Source organism: Vulpes vulpes, chromosome 15, assembly GCF_048418805.1.
Source record: "Vulpes vulpes isolate BD-2025 chromosome 15, VulVul3, whole genome shotgun sequence".
In the NCBI taxonomy this organism is placed as follows: domain Eukaryota; kingdom Metazoa; phylum Chordata; class Mammalia; order Carnivora; family Canidae; genus Vulpes; species Vulpes vulpes.
In genome coordinates, this window is record NC_132794.1 from 93,596,969 (window position 1) to 93,617,488 (window position 20,520).

Genomic DNA, 20,520 nt, shown 5'->3' on the forward strand with positions numbered 1-20,520 from the left:
CAATTCCTTTTTTAAGAGTCAATCATAAAAAGAGAAATGCTTACATGAATTCACAAAAATAGCCAAAGCAACACTATCTGTGAGAGCAAAAGACAGAACCAACCCCAACGTTGACCAGAAAGAAGTGGTTAAAAGTGTACAACAAGTACCCATGATATGGAGTACCATGTGAGGTCAAAAAGATTGAGGAAAATTTAAAGTACTAACATGGAAAGATGCCTGTGATGCGCTATTTTGGTACCCCACCCCAAAACTGCCAGGCATTATTTACAGATTCTCCACTGTCCCAGGGGACACCTGTCGATGTCCTGAGACATTTTTGGTTGTCACAAGTCAGGGGCTGCTACCTCTATCTAGTTAATGAAGGCTAGGGATGCTGTTAAACATCTACAATGCAAAGGAAAGCCATTCACAACAAAGAACCATCTGGCCCAAACAGTTAAGGTTGAGAAGTCCTGATTTGTAGGATAATCACATTTTAGAGGGACAACAAAAAGGCCACAGAAGCATCTGACTGTGTACATTTTGGCAGATGCACAGGTTAAGTGTCTAGGACATACTGTTAAAAATGGCACCATGAAAAAAAAAATGGCATCATGTAGGGAGGGTGCCTGGGTGGCTCAAGGCATTAAGTGTCCGACTTTTGGTTTGGGCTCAGGTCATGAGCCCTGGTTCATGGATCTCCTGGTTGTGGGATCGAGCCCCACATTGGGCTCCAAGCTCAGTGCAGAGCTTGTTTCAGATTCTTTCTCCCACCCCTCTACCCCTCCCCATGTGCGCTAAAATACATAAATGAAATCTTAAAAAAAAAATGACATGGAAAAGATAGGGCTTTGACTCCTTATTTTATGAACCTCCTTAATGATTTTTAAAAAAAATAAATAGGTATTCCTAGGGAATGAATATAGTTGTGATCAAAGTATCAAGGAAAAAAAATAAAGTTGCAGGTCTCTTACATAATATAGCTTATCAAAACCATGATCTTTCTGGAAAACAAATCCTTTTTCCTGCAGCAGCTGTATTGCATTCTTAAATATACTATGAATTGCCTTGGAAGTGGTGTCATTCTTAGAATCCTGCAGGAAGAGGAAAAAGAAAAGAAGTTAAGTCCCATCTTACTGCATCTCAGAGTAACTCCCTGGACCAACTGGTTTAGGAATTCACCCAACAGGCTTTTTATCTGCTGAGTCAAAAAGATCCAGGTGTGTGGCCTAACACAGAATAGTATTTAAGGAGGCCTGGGAAGTTTGCTCAAGTAGGATCATGCTTGACAACTGTTCTCTACCTTAGTTGTGATTTGTTCAACTTTATAATATGAAATGGAAAATCAAGAAGATAATCTTTGAATCTGAGTATGTAGTTTATATGTCTTGACTCATTTAAAATTACTTCTATTCCCAATTTTTGATTTTTTTAAAATTCAGAGCCAGATCACTGTATGCATGTATCAGCTCAGTTTTTTCATTGAAATTATGGCTAGAATCTTATCTCTTCCTAAGGACTTCAGAGAATTTTACACTATTGACGTAAGTTGGGGACTCTAGGACATAGAGAATATTATGTCATCTCCTTATTTTAAATGGTGGAAAATGTAGGTAAATAGTCATGTGGAGACCTGTCTGTCCAAGGTGGGTCATGGGGCTAAAAACAGAGGGGGCCCCAGACTACATGGAAGGAACCTCTGTGGCTATCAGTTTTCTATTTCCTCAATTTCAATATTTCTCCTCTAAGACACAGGTTTACCCGGAGTAACCAGTTCATCCTATTTCTTGTCCCAGAAGAAGCTAGGCTTGTCCCAGAGGAAGCGAGGCCTTCAGCTACGTCTCGCCAAGGTTAACTAAACTTTAAGTTTGCTGAGTGGGGGACTTGATTTCAATTTGGCCATCTCCTCCCTCACACACCGAGGGTAACTGATAAGATATTTGTGTAATGAATGGGAAATAAACACCCCATTATAGAGGTGGTATCCTTTTTATGATTCCACTGGGGGCTTTCAGTCCATTCCTGAAGCAAAGTGGTGAACAACTGTCCTTCAAGGTGCAGATCCACTTTTAATGTGACAGAGATCTGTCAAGATAGTTACAAGATGAGAGCACCAAAGAAACAAGGCAAAAGCTTCTAAAGGAGCATTTGAAGGCAAAGTCCTGCCCCTAATGAAGAATGCTGATGAAGGCTGTTGGGGGCAGTACCCACAGATGCTGAAAGAGTTTGCTTGTGATTTGCTAATGACCTTTCCTGCAAGAGACAGGGAAAGGAAAGAAACCCCCAAATGGCCGCAAGTGTTGACAACTGCATCCCTAGAGAAACCCTCTCTTTCTAGAAGAGGCCTTCCAAAGCGGTGTTGTTTTAATCTCATGGATCCTAGTGATGTTTCACAAACATGCTCCCCTGGACTGAAGAGAACACTCTCAATTAAATTAATAGTCAACAAGCTGGAGCACCTGGTCATTAGGAGATTAGGGCCTAAAACAGACAAACATTCCAAGTTATGACAGCACCCGTTCTGAAGGCAGAATAAGGCCAAGAACTATGCGATGACTCCCACAGGCAGAAAAGCTACGTAAGTGTGTTTAGAATAAACAACTCACTTAGCAATTCTGTCACATATCCTTTTATTCTGGGGGGATTCAGGGAAAGCTGTATTTACTTAAGGGAAGTACAATCAACCCAAAATAGAATCTCCCATGAAACTGTTACAGCCACTTACTCTTCATAATTCTAAGGAAATTCATCTTCTTTGGTCAATTTACTATCAGGATCCTAAGGGTTGAGTTTATTACAGCTCTTACCAAGACAGAAATAAACTGGAGACTAAAAATGATTGTTGCATGATTACTGCCACCTTAGAAATGATTCGTGATTATCCCCGGACCACACAAAAAGCTCAGCTCCTCCTCCCAGATTTCAGAAAGCTCAGGCAGCAGAAAGACAGTGTGCTAGGTCTGTGAGATTAAAAGCACAGCTTCAGCTGTGAACAAGAAGGGCCCAACAGAAAGGCTCTGTGAATATAAACAGCATGTGGAACTTCCTTTCCAAAAACATTTGCCTCGGTTGACCTCAGAGCATATCTGAAGATCCAGTCTCAGGGGGAAGGCCTCCAATCATCTCTCCTGGCCGGTAGCTCAGCCTGGCCTGGGATTTGTGTCTTTCTTGTCTTTTTCTAAAGACAAGGCTCATCCGATTCAGGAAACCGAAACTACACAGAGACAGAAACAGAGACTGGCTGAATATGCTGAGCCTGAGCAGGCCTCTCCTAGCTGCAGGTCAGGAACTGGGTGGATCTCTGAAATATATATAGTCTTCATTCTCAAACAAACTCTACATTTACCCAGCTGTCAAAGAAACAATGGTTTTGCAAGGTCTGCTTATCACATTTCTGGATTTGCTAAGAAGGGCCACTATGGAAAAAAAAAAAAGTGGGGGGACGGGGAACATTCAAACCCTCCCTCCCCTGGCCTCCAAACTATAACACTCCCACAATGATTTTTTTGTAAAGCTTTCATCTGTATGACAACAGAAAGTGCCAAAGGATCTAGGGTTTCACCATCATTGTAAAGCATCCTTAGTCTCCCAGGCTCTATTAAGCAGAATTCAACTCAATGACTCTGACCTCCCCAGCCAGAGTCATGTGAGGGAATCATTCATAATTGATTGGAAAAAAGAGTTTCCAAAGACAAAACAGAGTGCCACATTCATTTCTTTTTAAACATACAGGACTGGGCAGACACAAGTTTCTGCTCTAAGCATTCTCAAAGATACCATGCCAAAGTTCCCCAAGGTGGTTCTGAATGGAGGAGACTTCAGAGAATCCTCAAGTCTTTCTCCTTAATTGCGGCTCCCACAGAAGAGTGGGTTCACAGGAAGAATGTGGTCTTTGCTAAGCTTCAGTTTCCTTCCAAACATGCCAACAGAGTGGTCAGAAGTGCTAGGAGGCTAACTTGGCGGTGAGCCGCCTCTAACCGACTAAATGGCAAGGTTGATCTTGTGGACAGCAGACAGTTGGAGAGCCCCAACTGCCTGGAAGCCCCAGGGTACAGAAGGGAGAGGCCGGCCCAGCCATTTCCCCCCAAGTGTCTCCTGAAATGCTATCCCTCGTTGCTGCGAATGACATCGCGGGTCACTGTGCACATAGCCTGGTGCCAGGAGGAGATAATTAGGTTCGTGAACGAAATTGAGAAGCAGTGGTAGTAGCCTAGGAGGTCAGGATGAGGACCTGGTATCTGTGCCCCCAGAATCACAAGGAATAACTTATGTTACCTAACGAGAGTAGTCACGGCAGCCCTGTTGGTAATGACAAAAGATCGGAAAACTTCTCAACAGTCCAGAAAAGGAGAGACTGCTTCATGTAACCAAAGATTATTATAGTGGCAAATCTATGTGTATGGCTAGGAAAGGCTCTGTAAGACATGCCGTTCCATGAAAAGCTAGGTACAGATTAGAGTTTAGCATGCTACCATTTGTGTAAGAAAAGAGGACAGAACTACTCCTAGTTTATAAATGTAGACTATCTCTGGAAGGATATTCCTAAGACCGGTAATGGTCCTTGTTTCTGGGGGGGAAGTGGTTAGGAGGGAGGATGGGAAGGAAACTTACTCTTAACCAGATACTGTTGGGGACTATTGAAATTTTTTAGAACTGTTCACTCCTTCAACTAACAAATAATCATCAAGAACTGAGTATATGGCAGGCCCATTCTAGAACATGGTTCTAGAGAGCAAAGAACAAGGCAAAGAAGACCTCTGCTCTTGTAAAATTTAAATTGTGGCAGAGGAATAGGCAGACAAATAAGTAAATACCAGTGATATCCTGAGATATGAAAACAGGGTGATAACATAGTGAGGAAGCAGGTGACTCTCAGAGCAAATAGTTGGGGAGGGCTAGAAGGTGACATCTCAGCAGAGATCATTCCCCAGTGGAATAAAGAAAATAAAAATAAATGGTGTCACAACAAAAAACCCTGAGAATTGCAATGAAAGTGAAAGCTTAAAACCAAAGTTTCAAATAACTCTTAATTCCAAGTGAATAAGTAAACACCAAACAACTTAGATTCACCTGTAAAGAGACAGCTCTCTCCCAGGCGAGTGAGACATTACTTGATTATTCCTAGAAATGTTTACTTATAAACTAGACTGAATATAACTTGGTCTTTATTTAAACTCCTAATAAGGTACCTTATTTTGATGAAGAGAGAGCAAGTCATTAAAAACTTTGGTTCAAGAATCACCTTGCTGAGCAATAAATAGTCTTGGAGAGATAATGATCTCTTCTCATTTATTTCCTCCTCGTTTGGCTCCTGCTGAGATTAAGTACCCATCTCAGTGAATATTAAGAAGTAGTATGAACCTTAGACTACTTTTTTCCTCTACCCAAAGATTAAGTTTACTGAGATTAAGTGAAGAGGGCAAAAGGGCAGGTACATTTTCATTTCAGATTCTTAGTGACCTTTCCAGAATACAAACATAGAATAGAACCAGAACCTCATCCCTGGGTCTACCCTCTGAGTGCTCATGCCACAGTCATGTTCACCCCCCACACCCTTGAGCTGTAGATATGGGACAGGGGGCCTAAATTCTTCACATGGGCATGCTACACTTACCCGCTCAGAGGAGGTGCCGTGAATCACAGGCTGATTGGCAAGGGATAGCAGAGATTCCACAATTTCCAATTCCTGCTGGTAAAAGGTTTGCACTTTGTTCTCCATGAGGAATTCTTTGGCTCTTTCACTCAGCAAACACGTGAGATTGGCAAGGTCCAGGGCGCCTGGATCACTGCTGGGGGAAAGTTTTTAAAATCCCTGCAGAAAACTATCACCTTTGTTTCTTTTTGCTGTGCATAAAACAGAAACTTAGCTGAGAAATGTGACACTATTTTGATGTTTGATTGATTGAAGTATAGCTGACTTCCAATTTTAAATTAATTTAAGGTATACAACACAGCAGTTGACGAGTCTATTCTACGCTACATTCACAAGTGTTGCTACCATCTATCATCATACAGTGCTATTATTACAATATCATTGACTATATTCCCTATGCTGTATCTTTTACCCCTAGGACTTACTTATTCTAGTTAGACTTCTGGTTCTTTAAAAAATGTTATTGATATTTTGATAGGGATTGCAATGAATCCATACATTGCTTTGGGTGGTATGGACATTTTAACAATATTAATTCTTCCAATCCAAGAGCATGAAATATCTATTTGTGTCACCTTCAACTTTTTTCATCAATGTTTTATAGATTTCAGAGTACAGGTCTATCACCTCCTTGGTTAAGTTTTTTCCTAGGTAATTTGTTCTTTTTGGTGTAGTTGTAAATGGAATTATTTTAATTTTTCATCCTGCCACTTTGTTACTAGTGTATAGGAATGCAACCAATTTCTGTGTATTAACTTTGTATCCTACAACTCTACTGAATTCATTTGTCAGTTTTAATAGTTTGTTTTGGTGTGGTCTTTTGGATTTTCTATAGTATCATGTCATCTGCAAATAGTGACAATTTAATTTTCTCTTAACTAATCTGGATGCCTTTTATTTCTTTTTGTCTAACTGCTGTGGCTAGGACTTCTAGTACTATGTTGAATAAAAGTGGCAACATTGGATTTGTCTTGTTCCTGCTCTTAGGGGAGAAGCTCTGTTTTCTACTAGCTAGTATGATGTTAGCTGTTGGTTTTTCATATAAGGCCTTTATTATGCTATGCTCCCTCTAAGCCCATTTTGTTGAGAGTTTTTATCATGAACAGATGTTCAATTTTGAACAGATGTTCAAATGTCTTTTCTGCATCTATTGAGGTGATCATATGACTTTCATCCTCTGTTTGGTTAATGTGTTGCCTCATGTTGATTGATTTGTGACTATCAAACCATCCCTGCATTCCCAAAATAAATCCCATGTGATCATGGTGAATGATCCTTTTAATGTATTATTGAATGCAGTTTGCTAGCACTTTGTTGAGGATTTTTGCATCCATGTTTATCAGGGATATGGGTCCATAGTTGGCTTTTTTTTGTAGTGTGTCTGTTTGGTTTTGGTGTCAGGGTAATGCTGACTTCATAGAATGTATTTGGAACCTTCCCTTCCTCTTCCATTTTCTGTAATAGTTTGAGGAGAATAGGCATAGGCATTAACTCTTTTTTTTTTTTTTTTTTTTAACTGTTTGGTAGGATTCACCTGTGAAGCCATCTGGTCCTAGACTTTTGTTTGTTGGGAATGTTTTGATTACTGATTCAAATTCATTATTTGTAATTGGTCTGTTCAATAACAATGCTTGTTTTTGACATAAAGGGCAATTGATACAATGAGCACTGAGTGGTCATTTAAAAGGATGAGGCAGGACTACAGGAGCTATAATATTTATTAAAGATTTTGAAAAAAATGTCAAGTTGCAGAATAGCACATAAGGTTAAGTTCCCATTATTAAAAAGGAAATGACAACCCACAAAATACATGGGTGAATATTTATGCTCATATATGCAGAGAAGAAAAATGTCTAAAAGGATACACATCAACCTATGAATGGTGGGAACCTCTGGGGAATGCTATTGAGGCAGGAGACAGGAAAATGGGGAACTTCCACTTTTTACTTTCTATGGGTCCACAGTTTGGGTGTTTTTTTTGTTTTGTTTTTAAGTTTTTTTTTTTTTATTTGACAGAGAGAGAGCATGCATAAGTGCGGGGGGGGGGGGCAGTGGCAGAGGGAGAGGGACAAGGCGGCTCTCCACGGAGCAGAGAGCCCAATGCGAGGCTGGATCCCAGGACCCCAGGATCATGACCTGAGCTGAAGGCAGACGCTTAACTGACTGAGCCATCTGGGTGCTCAGTTTGGAGTTTTTTTAAACATTAATTTTTTGAATGTCATATATATATATATATATATATATGACATATTTTTTAACACACACATATATATATGTTAGAAATATATATATATATATATATGTTAGAAAAATTAAAGTGGGCACTTGGGTGGCTCAGTCAGTTAAGTGTCCAACACTTGCTGTCTGGCTCAGGTCATGATTTCACAGTTGCGAGATGGAGCCCTGAGTTGGGCTCTGTGCTCAGCACAGAGTCTGGTTCAGATTCTCTCTCCCTCTCCCTCAACCCCTCCCCACCCTCCACTTGCACGCACTCTTTCTCTCTCAATTAAAATCTTTAAAAAAAAATTAAAGGGTCCAGAGTGAAGTCTCCTTTCTATCCTCTTAGTTCCCACCCTTAGCGGCTATTGCTGGTTTTCTGGCTCCCCTGAGTCCTTTGACATATACACTAATGAACACACATATATTCTTACTCCCTGTTTCCACCACTGCCCCCAAGAGTAAAATCATCCCTGGTTGGGAATGATGGATAGCATTTTTTATGGCTTTTTGTTATAATGTGTCACAGTATAGTATTTTGATTGTGATGTTTCATGGCAGCTTTCTTTCGGTTTCTTGCTTTGGGGCTCATTGAGCTTCTTGAATCTGTGCATTTATAGTTTTCAGCAAACTTGGAAAAACTTCATCCCTTATTTCTTCAAATATATTCTCTCTGCTCCCTGCACTCTTTCAGGGACTCCAATCACACATTCATTTTCCTCACAAGATCCTGAGAATATCTGCACTACTTTTATCTTTATGTTGCAGGTATAAAAACTAAGGCATAGAGGGAATAAACGGGCTTGCCCAGAGCTGCTCAGTGAATGCAGACAGTTCGGGATTTGAACCCTGGCCCATCTCAGCATCTGGGCTCCTGCTGCCTGGCCTTACTGCCATCATCACATCTTTCACAGTCAGAGGCCATAACTTACCTTTCTTGCTCTAGGGCTGGGATGCGGAAAGGCTGGTCATAAACTTTCCTGTAGATACTGGGCAGCTCAAGCATCCTTGCAATTTGAATGTTGCACACTGGATCATCCACTTTATCTAACAAGCCATGGGGAAAATATGCCACAGAAATTACAATGAGATCAGCTCTTTCCCATGTCCAAATTGCTGCTACGCACCCAGTGGGTCTCTTTCCCTATGGGTGCCCAGAGTCATGCATCTAGAGGCACTAAATGGTTCCCCAGTCATCCTCTGAGAGGGAATGCAATGCCCTAAGCATCACAGGTTTGTCCAGGAACAGACTGGAACCAGGGAAAGCACATTTGCTTATTCACTTATCTGTTACAATGGCAAACAACAGGGGCCATCCATGGGATTTCCAACCAAAATCAGCCAGAGCACTGTAAAGCGTATCACTCAGGAGATGTGGGACTATCACATTTCCAATAAGCTGTTTTCCTTCAAAGTTAACGACTCAGTGGTGCTCAAGAAATCTCCATCATTTTAAAGAATATGAATATACTCTGCCCTAAATGGATTGACACTTAGAACTTCAAAGTACTTTTAACATTGATGTTACCCAAATAAATTTGCCTGATATAATAAATCATTTGCTTTCTTCCCCAATTTCTAGTTACCCTCTTCAAAATAGTTAAGAAAGCATGTTATGAAATAAAATTTTCTCCAGTAAAGAGCTGCATCTTTTTATCTGAACTTTTTAGCAGTTTGACTTTTAGTTAATCCAGAGTTCATTGGACACACACCCAGAGTAACCACCAGTTTTGGCAGAGATAATTTGTGCTTACAGAAAGTAGTGACACGAATCTCTCGTTCTTCTCTGTATGTGTGGACATAACCTCTGATTTGGATAATGTCCCCAATTTCTATCTTTGTCTTCTGCTCAATGGTCTCTTGGAGCTTCTTAAGCTGTGAGGTTAAGCTCAGCTCCCCTGCAGTTGGAGCAGCTGTAGTTGCTAGGGCCAAAAGAAAAGAGACAATGCATAACACAATCACCCCACCACATTTGTGAGATAGTTTTGGGGTGAGACCAACAAAAGACGTCTACTCATTCTACTTCTGATTAGTTGCTCTACTGTACAGAATCTGCACAACCTTCTGAAATCCTCTGCTGAATAGAAGGCATAAGCTGTAATTATTCAAAAGTAGAGTGAAGGGAACAGTCTAGGAGGCCTGGCAATCCAAGTGAGAAAGTTCTGGCATGGCTCCAACATTTCCTCTCCTGCTCTTGCATTACCAGTGCATTCAAAGGGCTCTACGTGGTCCTGAGCTGAATTATGTATGAGTTCAGCTGGGTTTGGTAGCAACAGCTCTAAACAACCCTTCAAAGTGTCCTTGCAGGAAGACAAGTCTGGCATAGGACAAAAGGGGACCCAGATCTACATATGCAGTTCTGTTTATGGGGAAGTGCCTCAGGCTGATCTTCCACCTAGGTATTCAACAACCTAATCTCTCACCTTTCATCTTTGTTGGGTAACTGAGGTAATTTCTCTCTCTCTCTCTCTCTCTCTCTCTCTCTCTCTCTCTCTCATACACACACACTGTCATATCACTTAAAACTATAAGCTTAAGCAACTTCATGGTGAAAATAACCCAATGCACATTCGACTCTAAATAATTTCAGTAGGCCTGGGTGACTCAGTCAAGCACCTGCCTTCAGCTCAGGTCACAATCCCAGGGTCCTAGGATTGAGCCCTGAGTTGGGCTCCTGCTCATCAGGGAACCTGCTTCTCCCTCTCCCTCTGCCTGCTGTTCCTCCTGCTTGTGCTCTGTCAAATAAATAAAAATAAAACCTTTGAAAAAAAATAATTTCTATCACTTAAGTTTAATTTCAATTGTATTAAATACTTAATAACCACAGCCTCAATTATTAGATATTGTAGGTGCTGTTCTAGGCCTCTACAATGTATTAGAGCATCTAACCCTCACAAGTATACCTGTTTATTATTAGCCCCATTTTATAGAGGAGGTTACTGAATCACAGAGAGGTCAAGCAACCTGCCCAAAGTAAAACAACCAGTTAGTAACAAAGCTGTAGTCTGAACCCGAGCAATCTCTGACTTCAGTGCTTTCTGGCTTATTCTTTATTCTTTGCTGCCTGCCCCATGAGTGTACACATATTTTCCAGTTACAGCTAGTGTGTGTGAACAATTCTACGTTCTGATTTTCTGTCTGGCCCAAGCTCACATACACACATGTATCCAAAGAATTCATACAACTTGAGCATTTTAAATAATCATGGAGCATTCATGTCAGTATGAGACAGTTTGTTTAGCTGGTCTCATTAAATATTCCACTCTCCCCCCTTCTTGTAATTTTTTTTTTTTTTTTGGCTTTAATCACCTGCACTGGATGGGGCTTAGTGGTCTACACTTGGGTAATGGGAGTCAGACAGACCTGGCTGCAATCTCCACTCACCTCCTATTAACTACATGAACTTGGGCAGCCTGTTTAACCTCACTGTGCCAGGGCTTCTTCAGCTATGAAATGGGGGTAACAAGACAGTCCACCTCACAAACAGAGTGGTTGCCCAAGATCTAAGTTAACCCTTAAATCACAAGCATGGCATGATGTCAAGATCCGCAGGAAATGTTCCATAAATGTCAGCTATTTGTAAAAGTGAATAATTATGCCCTCTAAATAAAATTATTGTTTTCTTAGGAGGAGTCTTTCACTGGGAATTGCTGGATAGAAAAGTAAAAACACGTTTACAGTTCATTACATATTGTCAGAATGTTTGCCAGAAAAAAACCCCACCAAACCATTCTTTTTTACAAGGTGTTGCCAGCAGTGTGTGCATGCTTGTAGCACCTATACTGCCTCTGGTCACTTGGATGTTTAGCACCCTAAAAAATACCTAATAATTCCATGACGTTTTATTTTTGCTTTTAAACTACCAGACAGAGGATGCCTGGGTGGCTTAGCAGTTGAGCATCTGCCTTTGACTCAGGGTGTGATCCTGGGATCTGGGATTGATATAAAAGTATATATTTTATGTGATTTATTCCTACTAAATGAAGTGCACTACTGCCTCATTAAAGACTCTTTTTCCCAGAGCCTTTAAGTGACTAAGGAACACCACGGTAGTGATCTTAAGCCCCGCCTCCACCCCTCACAGTTTATTTGAATACTAAATTGTGCCTCTCAATTTTTGTAATGCAATAAAATCAGTATCTAGATTGTTTTTAAATGTATCCTTTGAAAATTGTTTTATGTAAAATAAATGTTACTGAATTATAAAAAAAAAAAACAAAACAAAATCTCCATATTTACTGTGTAAATACACAACTCCATCTTTGGGTTACGTCACGTAAGCTAGAAGACAGGGATCACAGTTACCTCTTTTAAAAATATCTTTATCTACCTGAACCAACAATATTTGTTAAATGCTGATTTATTTCCTACTGTTGTCTTATTTCTGGTTTGTCTTATGCTAGCATTCCTATAATGAATGAACAAATCTATTAGTCTATTGATCACATTTTCTGCTTTTTAATCTAATCGCTTAGATGACTGTGGCTTTATAAAGTGCAAAGGCATTACTTTTCTTTCACCACATCTACTCTACCAAGGGAAACACCAACCTGGGGAACATGGAGCATTCTGTGTACCCAGTAACCAACACCCAGGAATCTAGACACCATCAGCATTTATGTTACTCAGCTTACCAGGTTTCTTCAGAAAATACCCAAGTATTACTTTTTAAAAGGTTATTCCATCTGTCCTATGCCCTCAAGCCCTCTTGTACTTTGGGTGAATTTAAAACATGTAATGAGGGCAGCCCCGGTGGCGCAGTGGTTTACCGCCGCCTGCAGCCTGGGGTGTGATCCTGGAGACCTAGGATCGAGTCCCACGTCGGGCTCCCTGCAAGGGGCCTGCTTCTCCCTCTGCCTCTCTCCCCTCCCCCCCACTCCGTGTGTCTCTAATGAATAAATAAATAAAATCTTTAAAAAAATAAAAATAAAAAAAAGTAAAACAAAACACGTAATGATAAATGCTTCCTACAGCACCGCTGAAATGATCAGACTGGGGCCTGGTGTGAGAATGAGGCCCAGCTTTCATTTCAAGGGTGAGCCAAGCTGCTGAAAGAATGGCTCGAGCTGTAATTTAGGGACTATAATGAGTGGCTGGAGCCTGACAGGATTTCATCTTAAGTAGCCTATTCCACCCTGGAAGATAAAGGCCCTCTAAAATTCTAGTATCAAAGGCCAAGCTTTCTTAACTTTTCTCCTAAGCTAGTCCAAATGGTATACTCAATAGGACATTTATAGGAGTTAATAGCATTTTCTTATATACCTTAACGGACTGGAACATGATTTTGACTCAGACTAAATTTTGATTAAAAAAAATTAGTCTTCATTGGCCATGTTCCAGCGCAAAGCTTTTAAACTGAGGGCAATTAAATGAAAAGGAGAGAATGGGTTAGTTGGGAATAATTTTAACATATCACTTCATATATAACGCGACGAGAATCATTTTCGGGCTTTTTCCTTGTACTGTTACCCTCTCTTTTTATTCTCAAAGCAATTTCCAATTAAGGCTACCTACTGTGACTGTTCATCTATTCATCTATTTACACGAATTTTAAAAATCTCACTCTCAGTAGCCATTTTATCCAAAAAATTACTAAATATAAGAGTTATATAATATTCCTAATATCATTCTGATTTTGATTTTGAAAATTAAAACAATGTCTAAAACAGGAATCTGCAAGCTACAGCCCATGGACCAAATCTTCCCACAACCTGTTTTTGTAAAATTTTATTGGAACTCAACCATGCCATTCATGTATGTACCGTGTATGACTGCTCCTGTGTTAATATGCCCGTGTTGAGCAGCTGAGGTTCAGACCATATGGCCCACAAAGTAGAAAACATTTACTATCCAACCCTATTCAGAAAGTTTGCTGCTCCATGATCTGAAACAAGTATATATGTAAACAATACTCTCTGATTAAAGGTTTTGACAACACAAAAACGATAAATCTGCAAATGATTTTAATACTCTAGACATATGTGAAAATTCAAATATCTGATTGTCTTATAGGTTTATTATTCTTGCTTCTAGAGACAGCTGCATAAAAAAACCTATTGTCTCTCTTAATTTTTTTTTTTTAATCTACAAAGCACCCTGAACAAAGCAGTGCCAATGACTAAGATATTCCCAAATTAAGAAATGGAATACTGAAGTTATATACAACTGATGGCCAGATTCTAAATGTAAATGCCTGAGAAAATTAAGCAAAGGAGTATTCCATTGATCAGGATAGTCCAAGTAGGAAGCTGAGATTCTTCTGGCAGGTTAATGGCAAAGAGGAAAGATACCATGTATCACCAAGGAGACAGATGCTAGATGTTAGATATTACAGAAGACAATATTTAATGAATGACCCCATTGTGCATGGCACTATGCTGTGTAAGTTGTAAAACAGAAAGACAAGGTCCCAGTTGCTATAGCTTCTCTAGAGTCAAAAATGACCACCAATACTGCTCAATATTTTTTTTATTGTAAACTTAACTTAAAAAACTACCTAAGAATTATTAAAATATACTCAAGGAATTCCAAATACTGTTTCAATTATAGCCAATGTGTTCAAAACACAATTTTAAAGTTTCTTCTCAGTTTATATTATTCAATGGCTAACTTCAAAGGAATCCTATCTTACCATCTCATCAGCCTTAGAATTCCTGGTGTATTTGAGATTTCAGAAAGTCTGAATCCTGGTAGCACAGATGCTAGTGGCAATCATGTAAGAGGAAGTCTCCAAACCCTTCTTTGGTCAAGGGATAGGCCTGGATCAAGGGGATTCTGACCTGACCAACAATTAAGCTATCACATCTTGACTTCTGTAATAACTACCACAGTAAAAGTAAAATGCTCAAACTCTCCTCAACCTAGTCATACTCCTGCAGGCTTAGGGGGAAGTGAGCACCAAAGAAACAGGAGAAACACAACTAGCTTTTCTCTGACATCAGTCTGCAGAGGAGCCAGAGCTCTGGGTATAGCACTTCAAATTGATCAACAGAATTCACCAGTAGACAAATATGAAAATTTAGCTTTACAGCTGTTTTGATGAGCCACCTTGAGGAAAAGCCACTAGTTAGCTGAAAAGTAAAGAAGTGTGTCAAATAAAAGTACCTGATGAAGACTCGATATTGTTCGACTTTTTCCAGCAGATGCAATTTATAACTCCAGTGCTGTCATCCACTGCAAGAGAAGCATAAAAGGATAGAAGAGAGATTTGGGTGTTGCTAGTGAATTAGCACATTGTCATTGCATTCAGCCATACCCAAAAATGACATTTTTCAACAGCGTGGATGGGCAAAGCCCTTATAAAACTATCCTAATTTTAGAAGTAACCTCTCCCGGTACTCCAATGGGAACTGCTTGTCTGCACAGGTCAGTGTAATATTCAAGCCTAAAAGAAGGAAGTCAACATTCATGTAGCCTGCCTCGGGTACTGATGATTCCTGTCTGTGCCTCTCCTAAAAACGGTGTGTTATCAGGAAGTTAAGTACAAAAATCTCAATGAATGCTAAGAAACAAAATCAGCCTGGCTTTCCCACCCTGAAACAAGAGCTCATCAACAGGGTCTGTGGTGAAAGGCACTCAGAGGGCAGGCAACTTTCTGTCACCATCCACTCCTTCACCAGCTCAATGACTTTCCAAGACAAAGCATCCCAAATTTCCTGATCCACACTTCTGTTTGTGAATGAGCTTCTGCCCAGACCCCAGCACTGCAAGAGATGTAAGGAAAGCCAAGTATACTGCAGAAGGGCAAAGTTTTATTTTCACAATGGAAAATAATAACTTGCTCACATAAATAATTTTGGCTTATTTTATCCCTAGCGCAAAAAACTACACACACACACAAAGAATTCCCATTGCACTTGGATTTATAACTGCAGAGGAATTAAAGATGTTTGCTATAGGATGAGAGGTCTTTTCTCTTTGTCTAATTTCTGAGAAACTCAAAAAAGAGATCAGTGGGCTTAATGCTTTTTTAAAAAAATCATCAGACTGCTGTAAATGCACACATAATAATAGAATATAGGGCAATTTTTTATTTATTTATTTATTTTTTTACTGCTGGTTTAAACCTGTGTTGAAAGCAGAAGCCAAGAAGAATACTTCTTATACTAAAAGACAGTGTGGTACTGGCACAAAAACAGACACATAGATCAATGGAACAGAATAGAGAATCCAGAAGTGGACCCTCAACTTTATGGTCAACTAATATTCGACAAAAGAGGAAAGACTGTCCACTGGAAAAAAAAGAGAGTCTCTTCAATAAATGGTGCTGGGAAAATTGGACATCCACATGCAGAATGAAACTGGACCGTTATCTTACACCATACACAAAGAAACTCAAAATGGATGAAAGATCTAAATGTGAGACAAGATTCCATCAAAATCCTAGAGGAGAACACAGGCAACACCCTTTTTGAACTTGGCCACAGTAACTTCCTGCAAGACACATCCATGAAGGCAAGAGAAACAAAAGCAAAAATGAACTATTGGGACTTCATCAAGATAAGAAGCTTTTGCACAGCAAAGGATACAGTCAACAAAACTAAAAGACAACCTACAAAATGGGAGAAGATATTTGCAAATAACATATCAGATAAAGGGCTAGTATCCAAGATCTATAAAGAACTCTTTAAATTCAACAGCAAAGAAACAAACAATCCAATCATGAAATGGGCAAAAGACATGAACAGAAATCTCACAGAGGAAGACACAGACATGGCCAACACGCACATGAGAAAATGCTCTGCATCATTTGCCATCAGGGAAATACAAATCAAAACCACAATGAGATACCACATCACACCAGTGAGAATGGGGAAAATTAACAAGGCAGGAAAACACAAATGTTGGAGAGGATGTGGAGAAAGGGGAACCCTCTTGCACTGTTGGTGGGAATGTGAACTGGTGCAGCCACTCTGGAAAACTATGTGGAGGTTCCGCAAGGAGTTAAAAATAGACCTGCCCTACGACCCAGCAATTGCACTGTTGGGGATTTACCCCAAAGATACAGATGCAATGAAACGCCGGGACACCTGCACCCCGATGTTTCTAGCAACAATGTCCACAATAGCCAAACTGTGGAAGGAGCCTCGGTGTCCATCGAAAGATGAATGGATAAAGAAGATGTGGTCTATGTATACAATGGAATATTACTCAGCCATTAGAAACGACAAATACCCACCATTTGCTTCAACGTGGATGGAACTGGAGGGTATTATGCTGAGTGAAATGAGTCAATCGGAGGAGGACAAACATTATATGGTCTCATTCTTTTGGGGAATATAAATAATAGTGAAAGGGAATAGAAGTGAAGGGAGAAGAAATGGGTAGGAAATATCAGAAAAGGAGACAGAACATAAGGACTAACTCTGGGAAACGAACTAGGGGTGGTGGAAGGGGAGGAGGGCGGGAGGGCGGGGGTGAATGGGTGACGGGCACTGAGGGGGGCACTTGACGGGAAGAGCACTGGGTGTTATTCTGTATGTTGGCAAACTGAACACCAATAAAAAATAAATTATTAAAAAATAAAATAAAATAAAATAAAATAAATAAAATAAAATAAAATAAAATAAAATAAATCCTAGATGGATTTTATTGAATATAAAACAGGTAAACTCAAAAGGATGAGAAGAAAATATGGGTAAATACTTTTGAAACTTGTGCTTATTGCTGGTGTGGGGGAGACTTCTTTAAGCAGATCTGAAAATCAGAACTCATTTTTAAAAGTCTGATATAGTGCAGCCCAGGGGGCTCAGCAGTTTAGCGCCGCCTTCAGCCCAGGGCCTGATCCTGGAGACCCGGGATCGAGTCCCACATCAGGCTCCCTGCATGGAGCCTGCTTCTCCCTCTACCTGTGTTTCTGCCTCTCTCTCTCTGTGTCTCTCATGAATAAATAAATAAAATCTTAAAAAATAAATAAATAAAAGTCTGATATAGATGACCAACTAAAAATTAATACCATACTGCAATTTTCCAAATGATAGAGCTAGCGTCTTAATATATCAAAGAGCTCATAGAGGGGCGCCTGGGTGGCTCAGTCAGTTAAGCAACCGACTCCTGATTTTGGCTCAGGTCATGATCTCAGGGTTGTGAGATTGAGCCCCGTGTCCCCACACAGCGGGGAGTCAGCTTGAGATTCTCTCCCTCTCTCTCTGTCCCTCACCCCATTCTATAAATAACTCACTCACTCAACAAATGAATAAAGGCCAAGACCACCAGAGAAAAATGGCAAAGAAAAAGAATATAATTCGTAGAAGATATAAAATGGCCAATAAACATGTGTCAGTATACTAAGTTCACTAGTTACCAGGAAAACAAATTTAAATAATTTCTCAACTATTAGAATAACAAATATTAAAAACACTGATACCCTCATATGCTGTTAGTGGGAGTATAAATTCATATCAAATTTCTAAGGAGCAAATTTGGAAATGTGTTGAATTTTTAAATGGAATTTTTAAAGGAAAAGAACAGAATACATAGATTTATATATCTTATGTGAGGCTACCTGTTGCAATATTGCTTATAATACTGTTATTTGGAGATTATCTAAATGCTTAAACATAAAATTGATTAAATAAATTACAATGACATACCATATGAGAATAAAGTTATAATGAAGACTTAGGTTCCTTGCTCTTAAAAGATATCCATTTGTCATTTTAAAAAAGAAGTTTTATATATAATCTAATTTATGTAAAATGTTAAATAGCATATTTTGACACAAATGAGTTTAAGAAATTGAAACCATAATAGCAGGTTGGTTTTTTTTTTGGAGTGTGGGAAAGAACGCCACACTGAATGTACATGCTAACTGTAAGCCTCATTTCAGAAATATTAAAGAAAAAGAAATATGCATAATAGTACAAGGAAATAAGACATTTTTTTTCCATTATTAGAACAAGTAAAAAATTTTAAGAGGGATGTTCACCCAAACACTGATGTTATTTTTATCTTATTTATAGGGTTTCACATGACTTTTATGTACTTCAGTAAAATTTTCTCTGGTTTTAAATTTTGTATTATAATGGAAATCATTTTAAAATAAAGCAATAAGGGCATTCTGAGTGAAAAAACTCTGGCACCTCCAGGCACACTACTTCTCTGGTCAATGTTTACCAGGTCTTGGTTTACCACGTAAAATAAAAAATATGAGCACATAAACATTGCTCTAGAAAATGTGAGGACATTGAAGGTGGCCTCCCAGGATTCTAAGTCTGCAATAGAGCTGCTGCCAAGTGCTCTTGAGTGCTCAGGGCGCTGCCACCAAACCCTTGAAAACTTTCTGGTCTATAACCTCTCCTGGCAGGTGCTGTGCCTTGGCAGCCAAGGTCCGGCTGCTGGAGTGCCCCGGAAGAGGAGCACCCTTGCAGGGTGGCACAACACCCTCCCCAGTCGGGCAGCAATGCTGGGGCCACTGGCCTTTTGTCTCAGCCATGCAATGAGTCAGTGGGAACAGGAAACATCCCCAGGACAGGCCTGTGGTGAGTCAGGTGGAGCAGGACCCAGGACAGCAAGGAGTGGCCACTTGGCAGGTGGCCCTGAACATAGCAGAGAGGGTGCAGTTCTCCCCTGAATAGGCCTCACAAGAATGAAAGTTCCTCCTACTCTCAATTACTCCAACCCTCAGATGCTTTGTTTTCCCATTGCCCACAGATGTGTCCTGTTCTTTTAACATCCACCCTAAAGAGAACATTTATTGGGGAAGAATCAAACAGATTTCCTTGATCTTTTTATAATGGGAAAAGGGGTTGAGTGAAGCCCCTTGAGGTCACAGGGACAGTACCTGCCTGGTTTTAGGGCAAGGACTAACATCCTCAAACAGCCTCTTTCACGTGACCTAAAAAAAACGGAAAATCAAAAACGAGATGGGCTCTCTGCTCTTCCCTATTTGACAGACAGCTGCATCTTCTGGTATAGTGCCAGCTGCATCCCTGAGACATGACTGCCAAGGTCAGAGTAAGTGGATTTGGCCGTTTGGGGCTCCTGCTCACCAGGGCTGCTTCTAACTCTGGCAAAGTAGATACTGTCACCATCAATGACCCCATGGTCTACATACTCCAATATGATTCCACTGTGGCAAATTCCATGGCACGGTCAAGGCTGGGAACAGGAAACTTGTCATCAATGGAAAACCCATCTCCACGTTCCGGGAGTGAGATCTCACCAATATCAAATAGGGCAATGCTGGTACTGAGTGAAGTCCACTGGGGTCTTCACCACCATAGAGAAGGCTGGGGCTCAACTGCAACATGGGGTCAAAAGGGTCACCATCTCTGCTCCTTCTAATGATGGGCCCATGTTTGTGATAGGCATAAGCCAGAAGAAGTAGGACAACTCCCTCAATATTGTTAGCAGTGCCTCCTATACCATCAACTGCTTGGCCTCTCTGGCCAAGGTCATCCATGACAATTCATCTCTGGCATTGTGGAGGGACTTATGACCACAGTCTGTGCCATCACTGCCACCCAGAAGACCACAGGCAGCCCCTCTGGGAAGCTGTGACATGATAGCTGAAGGGCTGCCCAGAACACCATCTGTCCTTCTACTAGTGCTGCCAAGGCTATAGGCAAGGTTATCTCTGAGCTGAAGAGGAAGCTCACTGGCATGGCCTTCCGTGTCCCCACCCCTAATGTGTCAGTTGTGGATCTGAACTGTTGCCTGGAGAAAGC

The 20,520-nt window shown here is 40.3% G+C and overlaps 1 protein-coding gene across 42 annotated transcripts in view; it reads right to left on the reverse strand.

The window, feature by feature from the left end:
• Positions 1–20,520, reverse strand: part of STN1 (STN1 subunit of CST complex) — a 62,599-nt gene that overhangs the window by 30,941 nt on the left and 11,138 nt on the right. For 21 of the 42 annotated variants that reach the window (XR_011997564.1, XR_011997563.1, XM_072739922.1 and 18 more), the window contains 5 exons: positions 14,957–15,025; positions 9,607–9,774; positions 8,785–8,899; positions 5,597–5,771; positions 957–1,076 (listed from right to left, as the gene is read on the reverse strand). Coding sequence is in view for 37 of the 42 variants with exons in the window: in XM_072739922.1 (XP_072596023.1) it covers positions 957–1,076; positions 5,597–5,771; positions 8,785–8,899; positions 9,607–9,774; positions 14,957–15,025 (647 nt within the window). In the remaining 5 variants the exon portion in view is untranslated. The remainder of the gene's footprint in view (positions 1–956; positions 1,077–5,596; positions 5,772–8,784; positions 8,900–9,606; positions 9,775–14,956; positions 15,026–20,520) is intronic. The other 21 variants (XR_011997567.1, XR_011997566.1, XR_011997565.1 and 18 more) reach the window with 3 other exon arrangements.